General features: G+C 50.4%; 1 protein-coding gene across 1 annotated transcript in view; it reads right to left on the bottom strand.

Moving 5' to 3' along the window:
• Nucleotides 1-653: 653 nt before the first annotated feature.
• LRRC75A (leucine rich repeat containing 75A) overlaps nucleotides 654-23,405 on the bottom strand; it is a 62,144-nt gene continuing 39,392 nt past the window's right edge. The window contains exons 3-4 of the mRNA XM_009993292.1: nucleotides 19,262-19,374; nucleotides 654-1,236 (exon numbers count right to left, since the gene is read on the bottom strand). Coding sequence (XP_009991594.1) covers nucleotides 654-1,236; nucleotides 19,262-19,374 — 696 coding nt within the window. The remainder of the gene's footprint in view (nucleotides 1,237-19,261; nucleotides 19,375-23,405) is intronic.

The following is a 23,405-nucleotide window of genomic DNA, read 5'->3' as shown; positions in this document are numbered from 1 at the left end:
CACAATCACCTTTCTGTGTTCTTTGAACAGACAGAAGCTGATGTTCCTCGTACAGGAGGAGGGCAGTGGTCCCAGCTCCTGGAGCATCCCACTGTGGGACCAGCCCCTCCACCAGGACCTCCAGCACTGGGGGCTTGAGTTTCAGTTGCCTTTGCTCAACACCTACCAAGGCCCACGGAGCTGGACATCATGTCTGTGGTGCAGCACCTTGCTCCGAGCTGGGGAGCTCCCCTCTCTGGGGTGGCTGCTGTCTGCCCGTGGGAGGGCAGCTGGGGTCTGGCTGGATCCAGCATCAAGGAAAGGGAACCTTTCCCTGCAAAGTCTGAGCACCTCCTTCTCCCCTTCTGTGCTCTTCTAAGGGCTTTGTATTGCACCCCCTTGGAGATGCAGTTGTGGGAGGTTAGAAAGCACAGCATGTCACTGATGGTTAGAAACACCTGGCCAGCTTTTATAAAAAACAGGTGTCTGACACAATCACCTTTCTGTGTTCTTTGAACAGACAGAAGCTGATGTTCCTCGTACAGGAGGGCAGTGGTCCCAGCTCCTGGAGCATCCCACTGTGGGACCAGCCCCTCCACCAGGACCTCCAGCACTGGGGGCTTGAGTTTCAGTTGCCTTTGCTCAACACCTACCAAGGCCCACGGAGCTGGACATCATGTCTGTGGTGCAGCACCTTGCTCCGAGCTGGGGAGCTCCCCAGCCTCAACTGTTCTGTCCGTCTGCTGCAAGGCTGCGTTGTCAGTCCCGCCTGCTCCAGCTCTCAGGTCCTCCTGGCTCTCAGCCAGCCCGTCTTGGCTCTCCAGGTCACTCACCTGCCCCTCACCAAACTCCAGGATGGTTGGTAAGTTGCCTTGCTTTGGGCATCGTCTCTTCAGACTCACCAGGAAGGGCTGTGGCAAGGAGAAGATGTCCACATTGTTGCCAAGGTCGATCCAGGTGATGCTGGGGAACTTCTTGGGGTCCTTCAGGGTCTCGGTGAGGTCCCGCAGGATGGCTTTGGTGAGGCGGTTGCCATTGAGGGAGAGGGTGGTGAGGTGGGGCAGCAGGCAGAGGGAGGGCAGCAGCTGCAGCAGCATCTCGTCCGTCAGGTCGGTGAAGCAGAGCTCCACCGTGTCGATCTGCTCCGAGCTGCGCTGCAGGTAGGACGTGATGCGCTCCAGGTCCCGCAGCGTCAGCGGGATGCCCGACAGGTCCACGGTGTTGTCCTGGGGCTTCCCCATCAGGACAGCTTTCAAGCTGCAGGGGAAGAAAAGGAGGGGAATGTTAATGGGGAGGGACATCTGTACTTGGTGGCATTGCTTTGACCTGTCTGGCTGCTCTCAGAGGGAACAAGAACATGGGTGGTTTAGGCAGGATGTTCAGCTGGGTCTCACCATCTGCTCTTTAGAGACAAGGAGTGTGTCTGTGCAGCTGAAGCAGAGACATTGCCAGGCTGTTCATTGACAGGAGATGGCAGACACAGGGCAATTGTATTCAAAACCCATCATTCAGAGAGAGAGCAGAGGCCTTTTCCACAGCCACTGAGAAACCCTGGGATATCCTGGGGCTTTTGAAGGTATAAAAAAGGGTGAGGAACCAAGACAGGAATTGCTGGTGCTGGTGTAACACTTCCCCTACTGCTAATTATAAAGCTCTTTGAGCAGGAAGACCCATTTTTGTCCCCTTGGCTGTACAGGTGGGAAACTGAGACCTGCACCAGAAAGACTTCAGCCCAAGAGAGCTAATACAGGACAGACACCTAGGGTTAGGTGACCTGCTCCAGTATTTCCAGTGTGTTAGACCTATTATGTCTCTTCAGACCAGGTGCTGAGCAGATGAGCACTAAGGAGAGATCCTTAGATCAATAAATTAATTCTCACAATGGCCCTACAGAGACTTATTAGCACAAGCCAGACTGGAGCTTCCCAGGTCAATTTATCTTCTAAAGCAAATCAAAGAACACGTCTTCTATCAGGAGCTGCTGATAGGGTACTACTGCTGAGGACTTTTTGCTAATGAATTACTCTGATTGAATTAGGAGGTGGAAAGAGCTCCATGCATGCTAATTGCTCATGTCAGCTTGATGAGCTCCCATGTCCCCTGTGTGGTGGTGGCACTTGTGTCAGGCTCACACCAGCCCAGCCAGCTGCTGAAATGCTTTTCCCTTTTGCTGCAGCCTGGGCTGGGGAAGGGCCCAGCACTGACACTGTGTTTCTGAACTCTGCAGCTGCTCAGGTGTGTCTGCTCTGGTGCCGACACCCCTTGTTTGACATTTGTCTTGCACATTAGTTGTTTCACAGCCTGTCTGTGGTGTCTGGGGGCTGCAGGAAGCTGGAAGGGTTGGGCTTTTCCCCTGGGGGCTTAGAGGAGTGACAGAGCAGGGAGTTGTGCTGAATTCTAGTGCATGAATAATGCACACAGGCAGACAGCCCTGCAAGGTGTTGGGAATGACTTAGAACACAGACAGGGTGGAAGGAAATGAGGTTATTTGTAAGCACCAGAGCATTTTACTGCTGACTGATCAGTGCTCACGTTCACTGCTGGGGTGTGAGGAGTTTGCCATGGCCACCTGATGTACTGGAGATGTGCAAGCCAAGGAGGAGTGACATTCCTGCAGTTCCTCTGGAAAGAAAACTCAAAAATTCATACGGGGGGGAGGGAGAGGGTGTGTGTACTTTCAAAAATCATCATCACCTGAATAACTTTTCTGAATAATAACAGGAAGGCTGCAGTGAGCACAATGAGCAGATAAATAGTTTGCTCTTTATCTTGGGGTGCTGGGAATGGGACAGGGTGAGCAGAAAGCCTGGACCAGCCCAGCAGCAGAAGGGGACAGCCATGAGGTGTCCCCCCATGAAGGATGGCACTTGCAGCGCATGTATGCAGTGGAGTGGCTGAAGTGCAAAAGCTCTATGGTCATCAGGAGAACAGTAGGATTTGGGGGGGGTGGGGGTTGTAGAAGGCACATGATGGTGCAGGTGATGATCTGCCAGGCATGTCTGCTCTGCCAGGGGTTGCACGGGGGGTTAAGCTGTTGCCAGATAATGTGATGCTGAGGAGGACTCGGGGCCAGTCTGTTGCTCTGCTCTCTCCTCTGGGCATGGTTCTCCAGGCTGCCTGTGAGAACTGACTGCCCAGAGACTCTTAGTGCTGACAGGGGGCAAAACCACAGCTTTTCTCCAAAGGTCTGTGCCCACAGGTTGTGGGCAGGTTAACGAGAGTCTCCACATCCAGAGCTCCTCTTCCCCTCTCCTGAAGGGCACAGAAGCCACATAGTGGGTGCCCATGGCCACAGGTTGGCTACAGAGACCCAGCTGTGACCCAGCCAAGCCAGGGTGAGAGCAGGCAAACTCCTGGGTGCTGTTTTTGGACCAAAAATATCTTGCAGATCCCAAGCAGGTAGTGATGGGGAGGAGTGAAAACTCTTTTTTAGACTTTTCTTGGTGAGGCTGGATTATGCTCCACGGTCTGTTTAACAGCACTTTGTTCTCAAGCCTCCTTTGAAGCTTTTATTACCAGGAAGAAATGGATGCAGATGAGCACTGGGATTAAAGTCAGCTTCTATCTAGATGCCTGGTTAAACACTGGGAAAACAAGCTTCCTTCCCAGTTTCCCTCTGCACTTAAGCCAAAGCTTTCTGACATTGCCCAGTGGTAGAAAGGAGAGTGAGGGTCTTTTGCAGAGCCTGCTGAGCTTCAGCAACCAGTCATCAGAGCTGGGTGCAACACCTGTGCAGAGGCCCTGGCCATTGCCTGGCTCTTGGATCACCGATCATGAGAAATGTCCATTGGGGTGTCCATGGGACACCCATAATGGAGTCTCAAGGACAGAAATCAGGACAAAGGGTGTGTCCACCATGGTTAGGTAGGACTGAGCAGATGGGAGATCACAGCAGGAGCAACACTACAGCAGCAAACCCAGACCAGCTGGAGTCAAGAGGGAAAGGCATTTCCTTCTGCATATGGCACCAGGAGCAGAGGCACCTGAGGTGGCAGCACAGGGGGCTGGATGGGCAGAGCATTTGTTGAATCTGTGTTTGCATCCCCAGCTCGAGTGAAATCCAAGGGTGTTGGGTGCTCTGGCTGTGTGGGAACAGCTTTAGCTGATACAAACTAGAGCCCTGGGATGGAGCTGGGCTCAGGATTTTGGTTAAAACACAACATCCCTGCGTGGGCACAGACAGTCCAGTGAGAACTGTAAGCACATGTGGTCTGAAGAGAACCCAAACCAGCCAGATGGAAGAGCCACTCTTTGAAGGCTCCAAACCTGGGACTTAGGCCCATTCCAAGGGACAAAAAACTGACTGGAAACTTACTAAAAAAAACAACAAACAAACCAAACAACACAACACAACAAAATAAAACCCACAACCCAAACCACAACCAAATCTTGGCTCATTAAGCATGTGACTGGGACTTAGTACACACATAAGCCAACTGGTGGGTTGGGGCAGGAGCAAAGGCTCATGAACAGGAGCAGCTGCTGCTGCGTTTATTGTCTTCTGCACGTGTCAGTTGCTAGTTTGCCCTGGGACAGATGATTCATGCAGGCTCCTTAGCAAAAAACTGGCCAATTCCTATAATGTTCAGTCTTTTAAAAAATGGGGTGCCTTGGGGCAGTGGTGGAATTGGCACTTTCCTACCTGGGCTTCTCTCAGCCATGAGGCACAGTGGGGCTGGGCTGCAGCTGCTGCACCCCTCTCTGGCACCTTAAAGCTTTCTGTGGTACCAAACCTGCACTGTGGAGAGGCAGGGGTGTGCTCCATCATGCTGCTGCTTCTGCCATTGATCCCACACTCTAGGGCTGGAGGAAGGGCCAGCTTGGGCTTGCTCATCCTCCCCTTCCCCAGCCAGCAACACAGCCTGGCTTTGCAAGAGGGCAGAGGCAGAAGGCTGGTTTGCTCACTCCAGTAGCCCAGGCTGCTCAAAGACAAGACAATCATAGACCTGGGCTTTATTCTCCAGCAAGTGCAGGTGAATCACCACTCAGGCTCAAACCAGCCAGAGAAAAGTTATGTGGATGAATCAGTGCAAGTCCCTTTGCCTGAGGCAAGATCCTGAGCTGCTTTTCCACAGGGCTGTTGCCAGTCAAAACTGCCAGGTTGAACCTGAGCTTTGTTCATCCAAAGAGCTGGACCCTCACTTAGTGGTAGGTCAGCCTTAGAGCTTAATTAACATAAGAAAAATAACCCAGAATTTATAGGGGTAAAGCAGCTCTGGTAGAAATAACTCACCTAGGTGGGATCAGTTCTCAGCAGCAGGAGAGCAAGAGAGCTTTAAAAAAAATTACAAAACTACTCATGTTTTCCCTTGTTTAAAATGAGAGGTTTGGTTTTATGTCTGTACTCATAGCATGACAGATCATACAGAGCAACCACCATTATTAAATGAGCTGGTGCCAAGCCCCAGCTGGTCAGTCAGTTATATCCTGGTGCTTAACACATCTGGACTGACACAGAACAGCCCTGTGCCTTGGGGACATATTTCACTGCCATGGTGGCACTTCTGTTAGTGACAGTCCGTGGTTTGCTGGAACCTCACTCACACCCACACCCCTCCCAGTAATTTAGCAAGGTCTGTACTTGCCCCTGACAAGGGCTCATTTCACCTGCATGTGGGCAAGCAGCTGTTAATGGGACGTGGGTCTCTACTGGTAATTTTTGGCAACAGTGGGGAAGAAACTAATAAAGTAATCTGTTTATTATATATTTTTAAAGGTAATGCTCATACATTGGCAGCTGCTCCTCTCCCATATGAACTGCTGCACTGTTCTCTTGGCAGCTGCCCTGGCCAGTGAGGAGCAGTGAGGCTGGGGCCAGGGCCCTGCCTCCCTAACAAGCTCTTCCCACCTGAAGTAAAAACTCCACACACCTAAATGACTCGTTTCACCCACAGCTGATTATGCCAGGAGCTTGCTGTCAAATAAACTGCACAGTGTCCCAGGGGCTCAGTGACAGCCATTTACCAGCATGGCTAACCTCAGCATTCAGGGGGGGTCCATGGTTTATCCAGCATGGAGAGCCCCCACATGGAGCAATCCTACCTGCCAGCCTTCCTGTAACTTCTCGTGTGGCTTTAACCCAGGAAACCCAAGCAGATAACAAAGGGGCATGGGGACAACTTCAGGGAAGCTCTTTTTTGTTGTTGCTTTGAGCTGCTTTCAATATTGCTCCCCATTAGTGTGTCTGTTTTCCTTTGGAGCATCCCCATGGTTTTTGCCAGCACGTAAGAGAGAACTTCTCACCAGGGCTCTGTACTTTTCCCCTTGTGAGAGATTCAGCTGATACCAACTGACATGGATTGATTATCTGGTACAAACTGCTCATTCACCCCAAAGAGCTGCAGGCTGAGCAGAGGAAACCTCCCAACTCAGAGGTGTGAGCAGCCCAGGCTGGTGCTGGGGAAGCACTGCCTGGTTTCACTTCAGCCCACACTCCATCTGTCCCTGGGGAAACACACAAAGCCCAAACATGATTTCATAAAAATAGTTCTGTGGCTATTCTAACCATCTCATGGAAACGAGGAGGCTATTATGTTAACAAACAGCTGTAAAAACTTTTATCCCTGCCATAAAGTTTGCCACAGAATGGCCCCAAATCTCTGTAGGAAGATCTTACCATTAAACAAATCCCTGCGTGCTTTGGTGGAGGAGCAGTTACACCCACTGGGTTCCATTCTCACATTTTATGAGGATGTTCCAGAGGGAACAACACAGATTTTTATATTTACCCCCCCCACCCCCCCCAACCTGGAAACAGTATATGGGGGTAGCAGTAGTCTGAGGTATTCAACCATGCACTAAACCCCAGGATCACTTTGGCAGGAGGCTGGTTGGTATCTGCCCATGCTGAACAGAAAGCTGTTGTGCATTCAGTGTTGGCTCAGGCCAGAAAATGTTCCCATGAACAAGAATACTGATGTTTAGATTAAAGAGAATGAAAAGAAAGGGATTTCCTCTTGGTCTAAAGCATGGCACAGTCTGGGGGCATGAGACACTGATGTGTTGTGTAATGGAGTGGAACAGTGGAGGCTGTTGAGCCTCCTTCCAGGGAGGGCAAAGGAAGAGCTCAAGAAAAATGCAGAGGCAGCCCCAGAGTGAGGAATGACAGCAAGGAACGTGTGTGATGGCACTGGTGGGAAAACTACTTGTGGAAATGGCAGCAAAAAATGGTTGAACATTGTGAGTCATAAGAAATAAAAGTCTCGAGACAAAAGACTTCCTGAAATGCTGTTTGGATCAATTATCAGTGTAAAGGAGCTTCTTCAAAGTTCCTACTCAACCTTTAAATGCAGACACTAGAACAGGTATTTTGGAAACAAGGGGAAGGAATATAAACAAACAGCAAAGGCAGGAACTGTGCTGGTGTTGAGAAAAGGGTCAAGATCCCCCACCCTGAGAGCAGGAACAGGGACAAGAAAATGTAATTATTTAGCTCAAATGAGAAACATCACTGAGGTGTGTGTAATAATAATAGAGAATATAGTATATATATTGTATATATAGTAATAATGATGAATAGCAGTGAAGATGGGAACAGACTCCTCTTTCCTCACCCCTCTCCATGCTTGAGCCAAGGGACACCCACGGACACTGAGAGCCTGAAGTCCCAGCAGATGAAGGGAAGGAGTGAGTACACGGGACAGCTCTGAGATCAAGGGCTTTGTGGGAGGTCCAAAGAGGACATGGCTCTGCTGTGGCTGAGAACACCAAAAGTCACGTTAGGATTTAATAAATACATAAATAATAAATAAAGGTTGGGTTTATGTCTGGGTAACTGTAGAACTGCTGGATCCACCAGCACAGGGCCCTTTGGCCCCCACACCAGGAGCCCGGGATGATACAAAAATACACATGAAAGGGCCCGTGTGTGTGTTTTGCAGCTGCTCTTTAGTTAAACCAGGGAGAGGCATTGCAGGCCCAGGGTAGAAATGCTTCTGCCTACACCAGTGACCAGGAGAAGGTTCTACTTCCCAGCTTAAGTCAAGTTCAAAAAAAATCCTTTTAACAGGTTTGTGATGCTGCCTGGTTGAATACTTCCCTTTTTTCTCTTTCTTTTGCTTAAAAAAAGCCCCACACTCATCAACACATGAAAAATGAAATCCAAAACCAATGTAGAAAGAGCCCAGCTCAGAACTGGACTTGCCAAGTTCTCCAGAATTGGAAGACATTGGATCACCAGAGCTCAGGGTCACCTTTTACTTCATTCTTAAGTTTTACTTGTCAACACCTCAGCAGGTCTGTGTACTCTTGTGATTAGTCATGAGCTGGTTTAGCTCCTTGTTTACTGCCCCAGGAAGGGTTAGAGGTTTATTAACAGTGGAGTTTCAAGTCTCTGTTTTTCACCACCCTTACAAATTAATGGCTTGGCAAGATTTCACTCCTCTCCTTAGAGAAATTAATGGTAAAGAGAATTTGTAAATATATAAATATTAAATATGTAACTTTAAAGCTTCTTTAGAGCTTACCTATAAACACCTAAGAAATTCCTGTCTTTACTGTGAAGAGGGAAGGCACCAGTGGGGATCAGTTATGTTGGGCTCATGATGAGGTTTGCAGTTTCCACCTCATAAAGTCCAGGCATCCCTGTCGTTACCTCCCTTCCCTCTGCCACCCCCAGTGCTCCCCCAGCCACTGCCACCCCATGGGGGGGACGAGGGGAAGAGTCCTCTACTTGCAGCTCATCACCTGGGGGCTTTGCTCCCAACTTTGGCCCCGAGGAGTGACATCAAAACTAATTTTATTTTGGCCACTTAGGAAACAACCTTGGCTGCTGGGAATGGAGTCACATCTCCCAGTGCCATTGCAGGACCAGACACCAGCTGTGTCCTGGATCCACCCCATGTTTGTTTTAAGCCTCTTGCTCAAGCCTACCTGGGGGAACACTCACCTTTTCTCTAAGATCTCCTCCTGCTCAGGACCCTGGTCCTGCAGCTGCTGGTGTGTGATGCAGCAACCCTCTGCGTGCCCAAGAGCCTGGGCTGCTCCAGGAATAGCTCTTTGTTTACATGTCTTTCCAAACTCCACTGAATTTTCTTTGGCTCCACACCAAGCTGCAAGGGCCTGGACCTCTGCTATTGCAGGCACAGAGCTTGGTGAGTGCCTGGGGTGTTGGATGGGAAGAGTCATTTCTGTGCATGCAGGAGCATCCCCTGCACCAGGAGAACTGACATGGGTCTTGTTCCCACCTTGCAGGGGGAGTGGGGTGGAGGGATGAGATGTCACCATGCAATTGATGTCCTACTCACAGCACAGCCCTTGGCTCTTCTACTGGGTGTGTCACACAGGCTGTTACCTGAGAGCTGAGGGTGGCTTTGAACAGCTGTGCTCAGTCTTTGAAGACCCCCAGTCTGGCTCTAAATGCACCCTAATGTGGAGGAAGGAATCTGGTATTTTTGGTGCAATGTCTCTTTGGGGAGAAACAGCACAGAACAAGAGAATGGAGAACAGAATAAACAGAGAAGAGTCTCTGTGTGGGGCTGGGTGGAACAATTTACTTTATCTCCCAAAATGCCTCTAATTTCCCTCTAGAGCATCTTTCTGAGGAAGTGAAATAAAGGACAGGGTTTTTTTCCTTTGCATTAAACATTCTGGCAGGGTGAGATTTATTGCCTTTCTAATGCCTTGATGCTGTGCTGGCACAGAGGAGGAGATGGGAAACCAAAGGGTGGGAAGGTTGGGCAGGGACCAGCCTCTGCACCATCTTTCACGGGCACATGGGCTGTGGGAAGTGCAAAGTAGTTTTCAGTCAAATCCGTGTAAATTTGACCTGCTCACACTGGCCCAGTGGAACACAGGGCTCCCCTACCCAGGAACTCCAGGGAACTCCACCTGGGTCCAACTGCTGGGGCTCAGGCCCAGGCTGCTGGAGAAGCAGCTGCACTTGGATATTTGATCACCTACAGCCTCTGATGGGGCTGGAAAGGTTAAACCAAGCAAACATCTGGGGTGGGCCAAAACCAGCCCTCAAACCTTCCCAAGGCCAAGCTCTATCTTCAAACCCTCTTCCCTGCAGCTGTGAGGCTGCTGCAGTGGTCCCTGGCATCTCTCTGGTACGTAGCAAAAGGACCCAATTAAACCTTTTAAAGCAACAGGCTTCTTGGAAATTGAAGCACAGTGATCCAAAGAAGCAACTTGATAAATATCTCCAGTAAGGATAATTAAGCAGAAGAACTGTTCTCATTTGCATGCTGCACAGCCAGCTCCTCCACATGGTCCAGAGGCTGGAGCCAAACCCTGAGGGAGAGGAGGAGCTCCTGCTTGGGCTGAGGACACCAGGACAAGAACAGGGACTTTTCCCAACTTGTTTTTAATTTCCTGCTAAACAAAATGCTAAAAATAAGCATTTGGGATCCATCAAAATGCTTTGCTATAATTATAACTCTATTTAACTTATTGCAAAAAAATGTAACTATCCTGCTGTTGGAGTTACTCTGCTTTTCTATCCCCAGCCTCCCTCAAAATGAAACGTATTTACATGCTCCTTCCTATGACACATTCTGTGCTCAAGAAACCTGCATTTTCCTTCAGAGAAACTCTGCTGGAGTATTTCCAACAAACTCTACTCCAGTGTAATCAGAAACTGCAGCTGACGCCCCATTAATAACATGCATTTGCAGAAAAGGCAATTTGCACCAGTGCCAACAGCAAAACAATCAAGGATTTAAAAGAAAACAACATATTTGGCTTGTTGCTTCTGGAAATGACCTCCTGGAAATGTATTGGACCAGAATATGAAATTGTTCAAGGTTGCATTAAAACAAACAATAATTTGCAATAAATTAAATGAAATTTCCTTTAAATTCTAACACAGGAAAAAAAACCAACAAAACAGAAAAGACTCTTGGAAAGGGAGTTTTATGATTGAGTATATTAAAAATACCCCAGTAACTATGGGATTTGCATGAGCAACTCCCCACTGCAGAGAGAGGAAGCTGCTGTGCTCTGGTTTGACTGGGAAAATGACCTTTGAACTGGGCTGTAGTCCTCAGTGTCCAAAGGAAAGAGGCCATAGGAAGAGAAATCACTAAGAAATTGCTCATAAAACCACACAATTTGCTGCCGGGATGTTTAAAACATTTCCAAAGTGGTGAGATGAAGGAAAGAGGAGGAAAGAGGGGGGAGTGGGGGCAAGAGGAAGGGGCTGCGATGGGGAGGGCAGGGAGAGCCGTGGGGAAGGCAGGAGCAGAGCTCAGAGCTGCTCCAGCCCCTCCTGCAAACCCACCTGGCTGCTTGCTGGGAATCCCGCATTTCAGCCTCTCCCTTTGGATTTGTTGTGGTTTCCTCTGACCAAGGAGGAAGGAAGGACCAAGGTCCTTTCCAAGGACCATCCTGGTGAGGGGGCGGGATGTGACCCCCAGCTGGGCTGGCTGAGTGTGGCTGCTCCCTCTTTGCCACAAAGTTTGGAGAGAAAAGAAATGAGTTTGGACACATCTTGTTCACAGATGAAAGGGGCTGTTAATGATCTCCATCCCTTTCTCTGTAAGGAAGCAGTTGGGGCCCGGGGAGCTTTGGGGTGGGAGAAACACACAGGGTGGCTTGAGACCCCCCTAGACCCCCCCCAGCCCTCCAGCCTGCCCTGGTGCTGTCTCAGAATAACTAAAAGCCCAGGAACACTGCAGAGAACTGCACATTCCAAACCAAGCAGGCTTTCACTGAAGGCTTGAGGTTTGCACTTTTTAGAGACTGTTTCCTGTTCCTTTAAATGGGTTGAATTCCATTAATACAAAGGGGAAGAAACCAGGATTTTTGTTGGGGGAGGGGGTGTGGGGAGAGCAGCTTCAAGCTCTGATCCTCCAGCCCAATTTTCTCATCAGAAACCAGCCCGAAGAATTAAAAAAACCCTTTCCCAACTGCTCTTCCTGCAATTAGGGAGTGCTCAGCTGCCAAAGTGTGTGCCTGGGGCTTCGCTTTCCCTAAACTGTTTATTTTGTTGGAGCACAGATCACATTTGGAAGAGTTCAGGCAGGCTGAGGTCCCTCATGGCCTGGGTTGCTCTGAGCAGAGCCAGAGCACAGAGGCAGCTGCCAGCCCAGCTCCCAGGGTCCCTGCTGGTCCCTCATGCTGCTTGGGAAGATGTTTTCTCCCAGGCCAGGAGCTGGTATCACCTCCCCATCTGCCCTTCACCTCCCCCAAATCCTTGGCACATCTTTCACTGCAAGCCAGGGTAAATGCCTTCCACCTGGTGCCTGGCCTGGCTCTCAGTTTTTAGTCACAATGTGCACATCTAGCCAGCCAAAAATGTCCTGCCTGGCTGTCAATAAACACATTATGTTGGCCAAGAAAGTCCTTGTGCTGTCACTGTCCTGCTTCCCTGCAGGAGCTTAGGACACTCACAGAGGGATGAGACCCTGGGGGATGATGCAGCTGTTCAGGCTGATGAGACCTGACCTGTGTGATCACTTCCCAGCCCTCTCTGCTCCGGGAGGGACAACCTGCTTCCCATTAACCTGCCCAGCAAATCATGGGTCCTCCTCAGCCCAGCAGAACAGAGCCCCATTGTAACCTCAGCCTTCAGCATCTGAGGAATAACAGGATACGAACTGATCCACTGCTAATTCCCTGCTCGTGTCTTTGAAAGAAAAAAGGATGGGTTTGTAGTCTGTTCATATTCTGCTCCAATAACAAGGTTCAGCAAGCAGGGACCCTGCCCTCCTCTGAAAGTACAGCAGAAAGGGGGTAGAACCTGCTGTCTTTGCATCCCTCAGGGTCCTTTGTGTTCTGTACCCAGCAGGATGAGGTCCCGTGGTGCTGTGCTCTGAGCTGGCTGTCAGGGGAACGAGATCACTCTCCAGAGCCCAGCAACAAGACTTCCCAAGGGAACTAATTAGTCCATATTATGTGAACACACACACACATATATATATATTTAAACATGTTTTTTAAAGTCTCCAACTCCTCATCTTTGGGATAATGAGCCAGGTTTCAGCACTCAGTGACCAGCACAACCCAAGAGCTGATTAAACCAGGGAACAGAAGAGAGCACTCACTCCAGATGGGAATTCTCTTAGCCAAGATGCTGCTTAGGAATAATCCTCATCTCCAACAGCAAGGTGAGAAGTGACCTTCACAAGTGACTGAGCACATGGGGGGTCATCACACAAGGATGGCTTCCTCCCAGCCTCCCCCCAGCTCCCTGGTCTGGTGCTGGACAAGGGGAGGGTGACACACCTGGCACAGCACATTGCTACCCTGGCTACACCTTGCTAGCCAAAGGGAGTCAGTCTTGGGGCTGATCCTCAGGGGCCGGGATGTGTCACAACACAGGCTGCCGTGGGTTGGCAAGACAGGAAAAAAACAGGGCTGAGAATTGAGGGTGGGCAGGGGCTGCACCCTGTAGTTTGCTCTCCCTCTCCTGGAGGTGCCAACCAGCCCCTTTTGAGATGCAAAAGATCCTTCTGCACTTCCCTGAGCACTGCCAGGATGCTCAGTCAGGCTTTTCTCCATCCCAGCACCCATCAGCCAAGGCCTGTGCCAGGTCTGGTGCTGAAGTGTCAAACTGGAAGGAATGAGTCACATCTGGCTCTGGGTCACCCCTGGGGTGAGTGGGGCCCTTAGGGTCAGGCCCCCTGGGGTCAGATAGAAATGCCTGGTTATGAGCAACTGGATCAGTCAGGGCTGGTTCTGAGCCTGTGCCAGGAGAGCTCCAGCCATGCTGGGCCTGCACCTGCTGCCCACACCTCCTCATGCACGGCCTGCAGCCTCCTCCACTCCAACCCTTTCCTCCTGGGCTCTCCAGCTCCTGCCAGCCCCACAGCAACGCACAAGAGAAAAAGAACCAACTCAGATCCAGCCCAAATACACCTTGCTGTCCCTTCAAGAGGCTTGATGCCCAGATGCCACCATCCCAAGCCTTTGTGCTGAAAGCCCCATCCCAGCGAGGAGCATCCTCACCCCATCCTGGGACCCTCCTCCCCTCCTCCCCGCTGTCAAAAAGCTTTATTGTCATTCTAAGAGAGCAGCAGCCGGCGTGGGAGGTGGAAACTCATCTGGAAACTCATCCTGACATGGAGAGCCCGAGCCCTGAGCTGACATGATGGATGAGCTCACTAAACACTTTCATTTACCACCGCTAATGATGCACCATGTGAACGGGCTGGAAAAAAAATAATTGCAAAAGCCTCTATTAAAGCTTTAGCATAAAGCTGGGTTCTCCTAATTGGGAAATACAGGGGGGGTGACAGGCAGGGCAGGGCTGGGTGGGCACGGGGTGGGCAGGGCTGCTCGGGGGGTCTGTCCCTGTGCGGTGGGCAAGGGAGGGAATCACCCCTTGGCAGCCATAGAAGGGGGTAAGGCAGAGACTCAGTGCCTGTTTTAGACAAGGCAAACAATCACTATGTTTGGAGGAGTTCCAAGGCAGGGAGGAAGCACACGTGTCGGGATTAATTATTTCACCAGCTGATTCCCTTGTTTAATAACAGTTTCTACCAGTTGATTCTGCAGCCCAGGTTGTGAGGGCAGGTTTAAATGATTCCTGCCATGTGCCAAAAGCAAATCTAATTTCCACTCCCCCCAGAAGCAAAGGAAGTGGAGGAGTAATTATTTTTAAAAATAACAATAAAAAAAACCCAGAGCCCTCAACTTTTCCCAGTCAATGGCCTTTTCTAATCAGGCACAGGACTAGAAAACATATTCAGGGGCCCACAAGCACCTAAGTGCAAAAAGGAGGATCCCCCTTCTCCAAGGGGAAGAAAACTACTGGGTTATTCCTTAGTCCAGTTGTAGGACAGAAGAGGAAGGAGGAGGGTGGCTTGAAATGGGGTTGGAAAGGATTTACAACAATCATCTAGTCCCACTGCCTGACCACTTCAGGGCTGACCAAAAGTTAAAGCATGTTATTAAGGGCATTGTCCAAATGCCTCTTAAACACTGCCAGGCTTGGGGCACTGGCCACCTCTCCAGGAAGCCTGTTCCCATGGTTGAACACCCTGCTCTGGTGCACAAAGGGGCAGAGCATCCCTCTCATGCCCGTGGGTATAGGCAGCTGAGCCTTGCCCCACAGACCCCTCCTGGGCAGTCTGGCCACAGCACCACACTCTCCAGCCCCTGAGTGACCTGCTGGCCTGCAGTGAACAGCCAGATGGTTTAAACTCACTCAGCATCTGGGAAATGTAACCAGTACTTTATCTTGGCTGCACAAACTGGGCCTCACGGCTGGCAGCCCTGGCTGGGAAGGCTTTGAGCAGTGCCCAGCAACAGTCCCACCTTCCAGATGCTGCTGCAATATTCAGCAAAAAATAACTCATTTCCAGCCCAAAGCTGCCCATCAGGTGGCCAGACAACTCAGTGGAGATGAGGACCAAATGGGTGATTCCACCACCTGCTCAGCCTCCCTGCTTGGCGCGTTCTGGGCTGAGTGAAATGCCCACGTTTCCCAGGAAATGTGGGGAATGGACCTGACAGGCAGGAGAGATCAGATTTTCCTTGAATATCAGCAACAGCCAACCAGGATGGCAGCTTCTTTAACTGCCACAAACAGGGTGTTTTCAAGTTATTTCTTAATTACAGCCCTCCTAAATATTTGCTCCCCCGGATTGGCAGTGCTTCACCTTTCCCCCCACAACAGGCTTTTGATTTGCTCACTGTTCAGTCCTATTTTCATCATCCCAAAGGTCATTCCAGTGTCTCTGACTCCTTAAATTCAACAACAAACATTGCAGGACTTTCCTTGCCAGCCTCTCAGGGAGGACAGGCCACTCTGCCAGCTAGAGCTGACTGATGTGCACTGACATGTCAAGGGAACACCCCAGGCTCCATCACCCTGGGATATATACCCCACTAGCCTTAAAAGAGCATTATTTAAAGCAAAAGCTGCTTAGTGCTGTACATTGACTTTAACATTACTTAGCTTATTATTATTATTATTCCTCTCATTCAGCAGACATCTCTTTTTCTGCAGCTGGATAAAATCCTTCCCCACTTCCCACCTGGCTGCTGCCCTTTGGTGGATCACTGCTGCCCTATTTGTCCTCACCCCTCCAACATCACATGCACCTCACAAGACACTTTTGGTGGTAATTTAATATTTCCAAAAGAAAGTCTGGTCTGCCTTGGCCAGGCTGGGATTTGAACCATTTGAACCATAGCAATACGCAATGATTAAATTCTCATTTCCAACCCTCTTGATACAGGCAATCACAAAAGTAGGGTAGGATAAGCTTGGAGATGGCCTCTCTTGTGCTCTTTGGGCAATTAACAGAAATAACACAGTAAATGACCACAATATTTCCAAGGCTGCAGGAGTCACCCAGGGACAAGCTGGGCTCTGCCCCAGCACTCACTGACTGGCCATGCACAGGCAGGCAGCAGCTGGGATTTTGTGCCTAGCCCAGGAAATGAAATTGCTTCCTGCCTGCATCCAGATCACAGGCATCTCTGAGACAAACAGCCCTGTGCTCCAGCCCCAGCCAGTGCACGGCCAGGGGTGGCAGGGAGCTTCACCATGACATGTCTGGCCAAGGACAAACACCAGCAGCCTCCTGCTGCAGAGGGTGACAGCCTGTCCCAGCCCACGGGGGGATGCCTTCTTTTGATTCACCACTGCATCACCAGTTCAGCTCCTGAGATGAACGATAGGACAAGGAGCTATAAACTCAGTGACCACAGAGATGCCACCAGGCTGCAGGCCTTGGTCACTGTGATATGACCCAGCAAAGGTCAGAAGATCAGCCATGGGCAGGAACGCCTCTGTCCCTCACCCACATCCTCCTGCAGGATGCAGGACTCTCCCTGTCAGCCAGCACCAAGCTCCCTGCTGATGAAGCCTGACAGCCTCAGTTCCCAACCCCAGGCAGCCTGAAGAACCACCAAGAACCACAGTTTTGCATTTCTCCATCCCAAGCACATGCACGAAGGCCACGCAGGGAGGAGCAAAAAGGTTTGGAAATCACCCCCTTTTCACCACAAAGACACAGTCATTTGCCACACACCCCAAAGTCACAGCACCAGGCAGTATTCCCAGGCTGGTTTTGGTAGTGTTTGCCCCATATGCTGTAAAAGATTTTGCTGCTCTGTCCCTGCTGATCTCCAGGGCAGCCACATTACACAGGACAAAATCACTTCCCATTGACACAGTGAAACGACATCACCCACTCCTGGCTCCCAAAGGTCTCCAGCCCACAAACCCTCTGCTCTTCTGCAGCAGTTCCAGCGTGCCTGCTGTGCACACACACTACACACAGAAGGGAGTTTAATGGAGAGGAGAAACATTAGAATTCCTGCTCCAGTCCCCTCCCACCACCAGCAGACTTGGGTCGGATGGTCTGAAGGGAACGTTTGTTGCAGGAGCTGCATCTCTTATCACTCGCCCACAAGCTCCAGCCAGCAGAGGAGGATTTTCATCAACAAACATCCATTCTCTTTCTGCTTTCAAAAGGAAGGGCACATTATTAACATGTGGAGGCTCCCCTCCTGTGAAAAACCCCTCTTTTTTTTGCTTCACAAGGGCTTTGTAGAAAAATGCAGGCAAATATGAAAACTCAGCACCCAGCATTCCTCCAGGACAGAACTGTTCTGTGCCCCTGATGAAATTAAGAGTGGGATTTTAAAAGATCATTCCTACCAACAAAATGAGGATGCTTAACCTCCTGGAGTTCATCACTGAATCACAACACACTTCTCTTTTCTTCATACAGGCCTGCAAGCCCCTGCTCCAAAGCAATTCCAGACACATGGAGCTTTTGTTAGCAGTTTTGTGCTGCTGAGGGCGAGTGCTTGGCAGCAGGAGGAGCAGGGAGATTCCAGGGCCTAATTCAAGGCTTGCTAGTTAAACTCTGGACTGTAATCATGTCCTGAGGCAGAGTCAGAGCTGTACAAATTACTTCAGCAGGCTGGTTTTATCCTCCTGCTCTTGGCTATCCTACCAGGCAAAGAGCTGATTTTCATCCTAGATGTTGAATATAAATACATGTGATTCAGAGGGAGGCACAGAGACAGGGAGTGAGAGACAGACCGATTATATGCAAAAAAAATAAGGTCAGTATTGCACGTAGAAGGACAGGAGGGAAAGGAAGGGAACCTGGGAACCTGTTCCCCAGCAGCCCCTCTCTGGTTGCCCCAGTCAGGGCTGGCAGCGGCGGGAGAAGCAGCCTCAGGACACCACTTTGCAACTGGGATAAATGGAACAGGAAAGGAGGAAAACACCTCTGCGAGCAACCCTGCAACACAGCCGTGCACAGGGAGATGCTGCCGGGACCGGAGAGAACTCACAGCTGCCTCCTGAACGGGCATCTAAACCCGGAACCGCGGCCGTGCCGGGCGCTCAGGACCGGGACAACCGACACCTCGTCCTGCTGCCAACACCCTGAAAAACCTCAGCTATTTCTCAGCTCTGCCAGTGCTGCAGGCTGGGGAGATAAACCCTCCAGGCCCAGGCTGGTCCCAGAGCAGGGCCGGGCAGTCCCCTCCTTCAGTGTCAGTGACCCCTTGTCATTCGGGCTGCAAAGAGCCCCCACTGCAACATCTCTGTGACTTTAATCATCCCCTGATGGGACAACAGGGGGATCTGAATTTCCTGTTCTAATTAAGAATCTAATTTCTCACTTCCTTAGGCAAAAATAATAAATAGATAACAGGCAACATCAAGAAAAAGAAGGAGCCCTTCCCATTCCCATCAGCCTCATCCACAGGTTTTTAACTCCATGGATGCAGGATGGTGGCCATGATGCTTTGCTCAGGACCTTGGTGAGGAGGGGACCAGGGTAATTTAGTCCTTATTTATAATCAAACATGTTCCTTCATACCAACAAGCTGAAAGCCACAGTGTATGTGATGCTGCACGCCTGTACATTAATTACCAGCTAATTAGAATGTCTGGGAGCAGCCTGTCTCCTGCTCCCCAATGCCCAGCATGGGGGTGTTTGGAAGATGGATGGATGGTTCAGGTGTAGCAGCCCATTCCCCCCCCCAGGCACTACTGTTTTGTTCTCCACTGCAGATGGGATAAGAACACAGAAAAGGAGGAAAACACCTCTGGCTGAGCACAAAGCAGCCTGATAACCCAGCCATACATGAGGAAAACACTGGTGAGACTGGAGAAAACTGAGGGTTTGGGAGGTGGTGGCAAGCTGAAAAGTTTTTGACCTGCCAGCTCTCTCACAGCCCTGGTTTAAGAACCTTTCCATCCTCATGGAGGATTTGCTCCTCCCATGGCTGCAGGTGTGCACCAGGCACCTCCCACTGGCCCCCACATTTGCACAGCACGGCCAAGATCATCATGGAAGGGTGCAAGGACCTGGAGGGGACAGTGACCCAGCAGGGTGAGGGTGGCTTTCAAAAGGCGACTCACCAGGACTGCGGCTTCCTCTTCATCATGCCCTGGCGTCTCCACTGCGAGTGGGGGCTGAGGTGGTAGGTGAGCTGCCTGCAGAGCTTCTCCATGGCCCCCAGGGAGTCCCCCTCCTGCAAAGACAAGGGAGTGACACCGGGTAAGGTGCCTGCAGCGCTGCCATTGCACCCACGGGAGGCTCCCAGCCCAGGGCAGCTCCCTGCCAGGAGCTGGCAAGGCAGAAGGGACCATGCTCAAAATCCTGAGCTGATGGAGATCTCGAAACAGCAGGAACCCTCAAAACAGGTATTTGTTAGGGGAAAAAAAAAAAGCTTGAAGGAAAACAGGGGTTTGCTGGAGTCCTCTCAATTCTGACTATCATTTTCACCCAATAGAATAGTTGATTTTAAAACTTGAACTCCTCAGGTTTTCCAAGACTTTGGTTCTAGAAATTTTGCTTCCTAAAATTAAAATACAAATACCAGTATCTGGACTGTTCAGTCATGTTTCCTTCCAAGATCTTTATATGCTAACACATGACATGACCCCCATTAATACAAACCCCACACCTTGCCCCCCTGGCTTGCTCTCTAAAAGGTCACAAGTGGAGATTAACCTGACCTGAAGAACAATAATGATAACAAAGATCAAGATGTGACAGTTTGTGGCATCTGCCTGGTTTTATGAAATGGCTGCACCATGAAACATCTTAGAGAATACACAGAACTAAATAGGAAGCCCTAAAACAAGGAACCAGCCTGGGATCTGCTGTCCACTGCTCTTCATGCCAGTTGCTCAGGATTTTGCTGTGTGCTGGGACAAGCCAGGCAGGGATGCTGAGGAAGATGCTGCATCTTCTCTGCCTGGACACCCAATTATCGCTGCCTTCACACCCTCCCTTTGAGCAGCTCATTCTGTGCAGCCTCATTTATGCAACGTATTCTCCTGCATTGCCTCCAAGTCAGCAGAGCAGGACCAGCCTCATGAAGAGGTTATAAATACTGAATTAACCATGGAGCACCTCTGGGTGTGCACAGAAACAATTACACCAGGTTTGCTCAGGGGTAAAAAAACCAACAAAACACAAAAGCAGGAGAGACAGGGCATATCTGCAGATGGCTGGAGCAGAAATATCAGTGTTGGACTTGTGGTCTTTAGCTCCTCTGCTCAATCCACTCCGTAAAATACGAAGTCTTGACAGAAATTGAGGTAGTTTATTCCCAGATAAATCCAGAGGCCTACACAGCAACCACCAATAATCACAAACTGATTTAATTCAGGGGTGATGTTCCTAGCTCCATCTGCATGAACGGGCTCTCAGTAAGACTCAGGGAGCCCAGGAAGAACAAACACAGGTGAAGCATCAGCTAGGAGAGGCAGTTTTTGAGCAATGTCCTGGCTCCTACTCCACCACGTCCTCTCTGAGCTGGCAGAGACCCAGTGCAGCTCCCAGCCATCAGATGGGATGCTGAGCATGGGATGGAGGAGGGATGAGGGGGAAGCTGAGAGCAGAGGCTCTTCCCTGCAAAGGGCCCCTTTCCCCATTGTTCCGCCTCCATCCTTGCCTGCCCCAGCCCCCTGGAGAAGCAGAGGGCTGCTCACTGCCAGGAGGAGCCTGGAGATGCATGAGATTTTAATCCCTTAACAGATTTCAGCTGGGAGAGGGATTCATGGCACATGCCCCATCTGTGATCCCAACCAGCCCTGCACCCACGGGATCTCGTTCAACTGGGAACGGAGGGGGAGCAGCATGAGCCAAGCCTCGTCTGTCCCCACAGCAGGAGGATTCCTGGTGCCAGGGACCACCAGCTCCCAACCCTCCTCCAGTCCTGAGAGGAAAGCTCTGGATGAAGGGATGGAGTGACAGCCCTCAAAATGGGAATCAGTTAAACCCCAGGGATAAAGCAGAGCAGGGTTAGGTGCCAGGCTCACCCCTGTTGTGTCCTGCTAAACCTGTCCTACTTTCTCCCAGAGGACCCATTTCATCCTCACTGCTGGTCTAGCCTGTGGTACAGGAGAGAAACTGCTCAGCTTCTCTGAGCACCCCAGGACAAGTCCTGCCAGCAAGGCACCCCCACCATCTGCACACACCTTCAGCACAAACAAGTGACCCTTGGATGTGCCCCTCGCCGCTCTGCTGGTGGGGGGGTGGTAATTGGAAGCAGAGGGATGACACCATGGGAAAGCAAATATGGGATGGACAGGATGGGGTTTTCACTGGGTATAAACACCCCCCCCACACACACACACACTGTCACTGCCTGCCCTCCTCACATCACTGCTCAGCAACAGCACCCGGTAACGCAAGGATGATTTGTATTCACAAACCAAATTTCTGCTCCAAAAGAAGCACCCAGAGAGCTTGGAGGAGGGCACAAAGCATGTGAAAGCCTTGTGATAAAGATGTTATTGCAAATTAATTTGTTTTCATTAAGGAATTAATCACCTGCTCCTCCCCAGCAGAGGGATCCCTGGTGGTGTGCAGAGCCCTGGGGGGGGTTGCACCAGGGCCAAACAACACGTAAAATAGGCCAGTATGAATTATCATAAAGCCCTGGTAAAGAATTCCTTTTTTCCTGCTGCAGCACAGCAGGGGATTGACCCAAATTAGAACAATTAGCCATTGTCTTGGGTGGGAAGAAGCGACAGGTTTGAGCTCATGTTCTCACAGAGTCACACATTTCTGTCACTCACAATCAATCCCTGGGCTAAACCAACCTGCTGTGCTGCAAATCTGAACATGCAAGAAGTTCCATATTGGCCCTCCCAGACCATGATTTTGATTTAATTGAAAAAGAAATTAACTTTTTTTTTTTTTTCCCCTTTTTTCTTCCCTTTTTTCTCTTTCTTTTAAAGAACTTATCCTTTTGGGATGCTGCAGGGTTTGCAGTTGCTGCACTGGAGCACAAAAAGCTCTGCCCAGCCCCAGGCCAGGGAAACTGCACCCACCCAGTCCCTGCAGATGAGGGATTTGGTGTGGAGACCCCTCAGCCAAGATGTTTGCTTTCCATACACTTCAGTGGACTCTCCTTAAAACATGTACTCAATGATAGAGTTATGACACAGTAAAACAAAGACATGAAATAAGGATGCTCTAGGGAGCCCTGGGACAGATCATCCTTAATGGCCTTGGTGTGCATCAGGTCAGTTATTACATATTAGCATGAAGCAAAGGCGAGTAAATCCCCTCCATGCTGATGCTGGGACAGACTTTGGGGGTTGGGAAGGATGCCAACAAAAGGAAGGAGAAATGTTCTCTCAGCACTGTGAAATGGCCCCAGGTGCAAAGCTTCCACCTGCCAGGAGATCCTGAGCACACGACAAAGCTGATGGGTCACAGGGACATCCAAGCACCTACTGGGAAGGCAGCAAGAGAAGGCTCAGGGACCCAGGTCAACACAACAGCCAGGAAAAAAAGCTCTGCCCACTCAAAGCCTGGAGCTGCTCCTGCAGCCCCAGAGCAGAGTCCTGCACCCCAGCACCAGGGCCTGGGCTTTTACAGACACTCAATTTACGGCGCCTTCCCTTTTGATGTAGTCACGCAGAGCTGAAGTCATCTAATGGCTTTCTGGTTTTCTTTTTTCCCTTCCTTTCTTCTTTCCACCCCTCCCCCAAGCGTGGGGCTGAACTGTAGCTATTGTTGCATGCAGACATCTGTGCTGCAGCCAGCCCTGGCCCCAGCAAGCCACCACCAGACTCCTTTTGAAGCCCTAATGGAGTTTTCTCCAGCAAATTGTCCTCCTCCTGCGAGACCAGGAGCCAGGGAGGTGGGAAAGGCTTTAAATCCAACATTCCTCTCTCATCACGAGCCAAACATGCCAACACCCAGCTGGCAGTGAGCACTCAGGTTGCTTTGAGATCATCCCACCACACTAGGCTCAATGGTAGGTCCTACCTACAACTCCATCTGGGTGTGCAGGGGAGGATCCACCCCAGCAACAAATCCCTCCTGCTGCATGGCTGGTTAGTCAGCGAGCTCCTGGGGCAAGGCACTCAAATGCAAGTGGAAAAGTCCCCATCGTGCTGCAGGGAAGAGCTCTCCAGGGAGGTGTCCTTAAAATACCACAGTTAGGCTATTGCAGTTCCTTCTCCATCATGGGAAGATACTTCAGAGCATGGAGAATGAGCAATGAGGTGGATGATACCCGAAGGTGAGCAGATAGGG

This window comes from Chaetura pelagica, unplaced genomic scaffold (assembly GCF_000747805.2).
Source record: "Chaetura pelagica isolate M959 unplaced genomic scaffold, ChaPel_1.0 scaffold193, whole genome shotgun sequence".
Taxonomy (NCBI): Eukaryota; Metazoa; Chordata; class Aves; order Apodiformes; family Apodidae; genus Chaetura; species Chaetura pelagica.
This window is presented reverse-complemented; position numbering and strand designations above follow the sequence as displayed.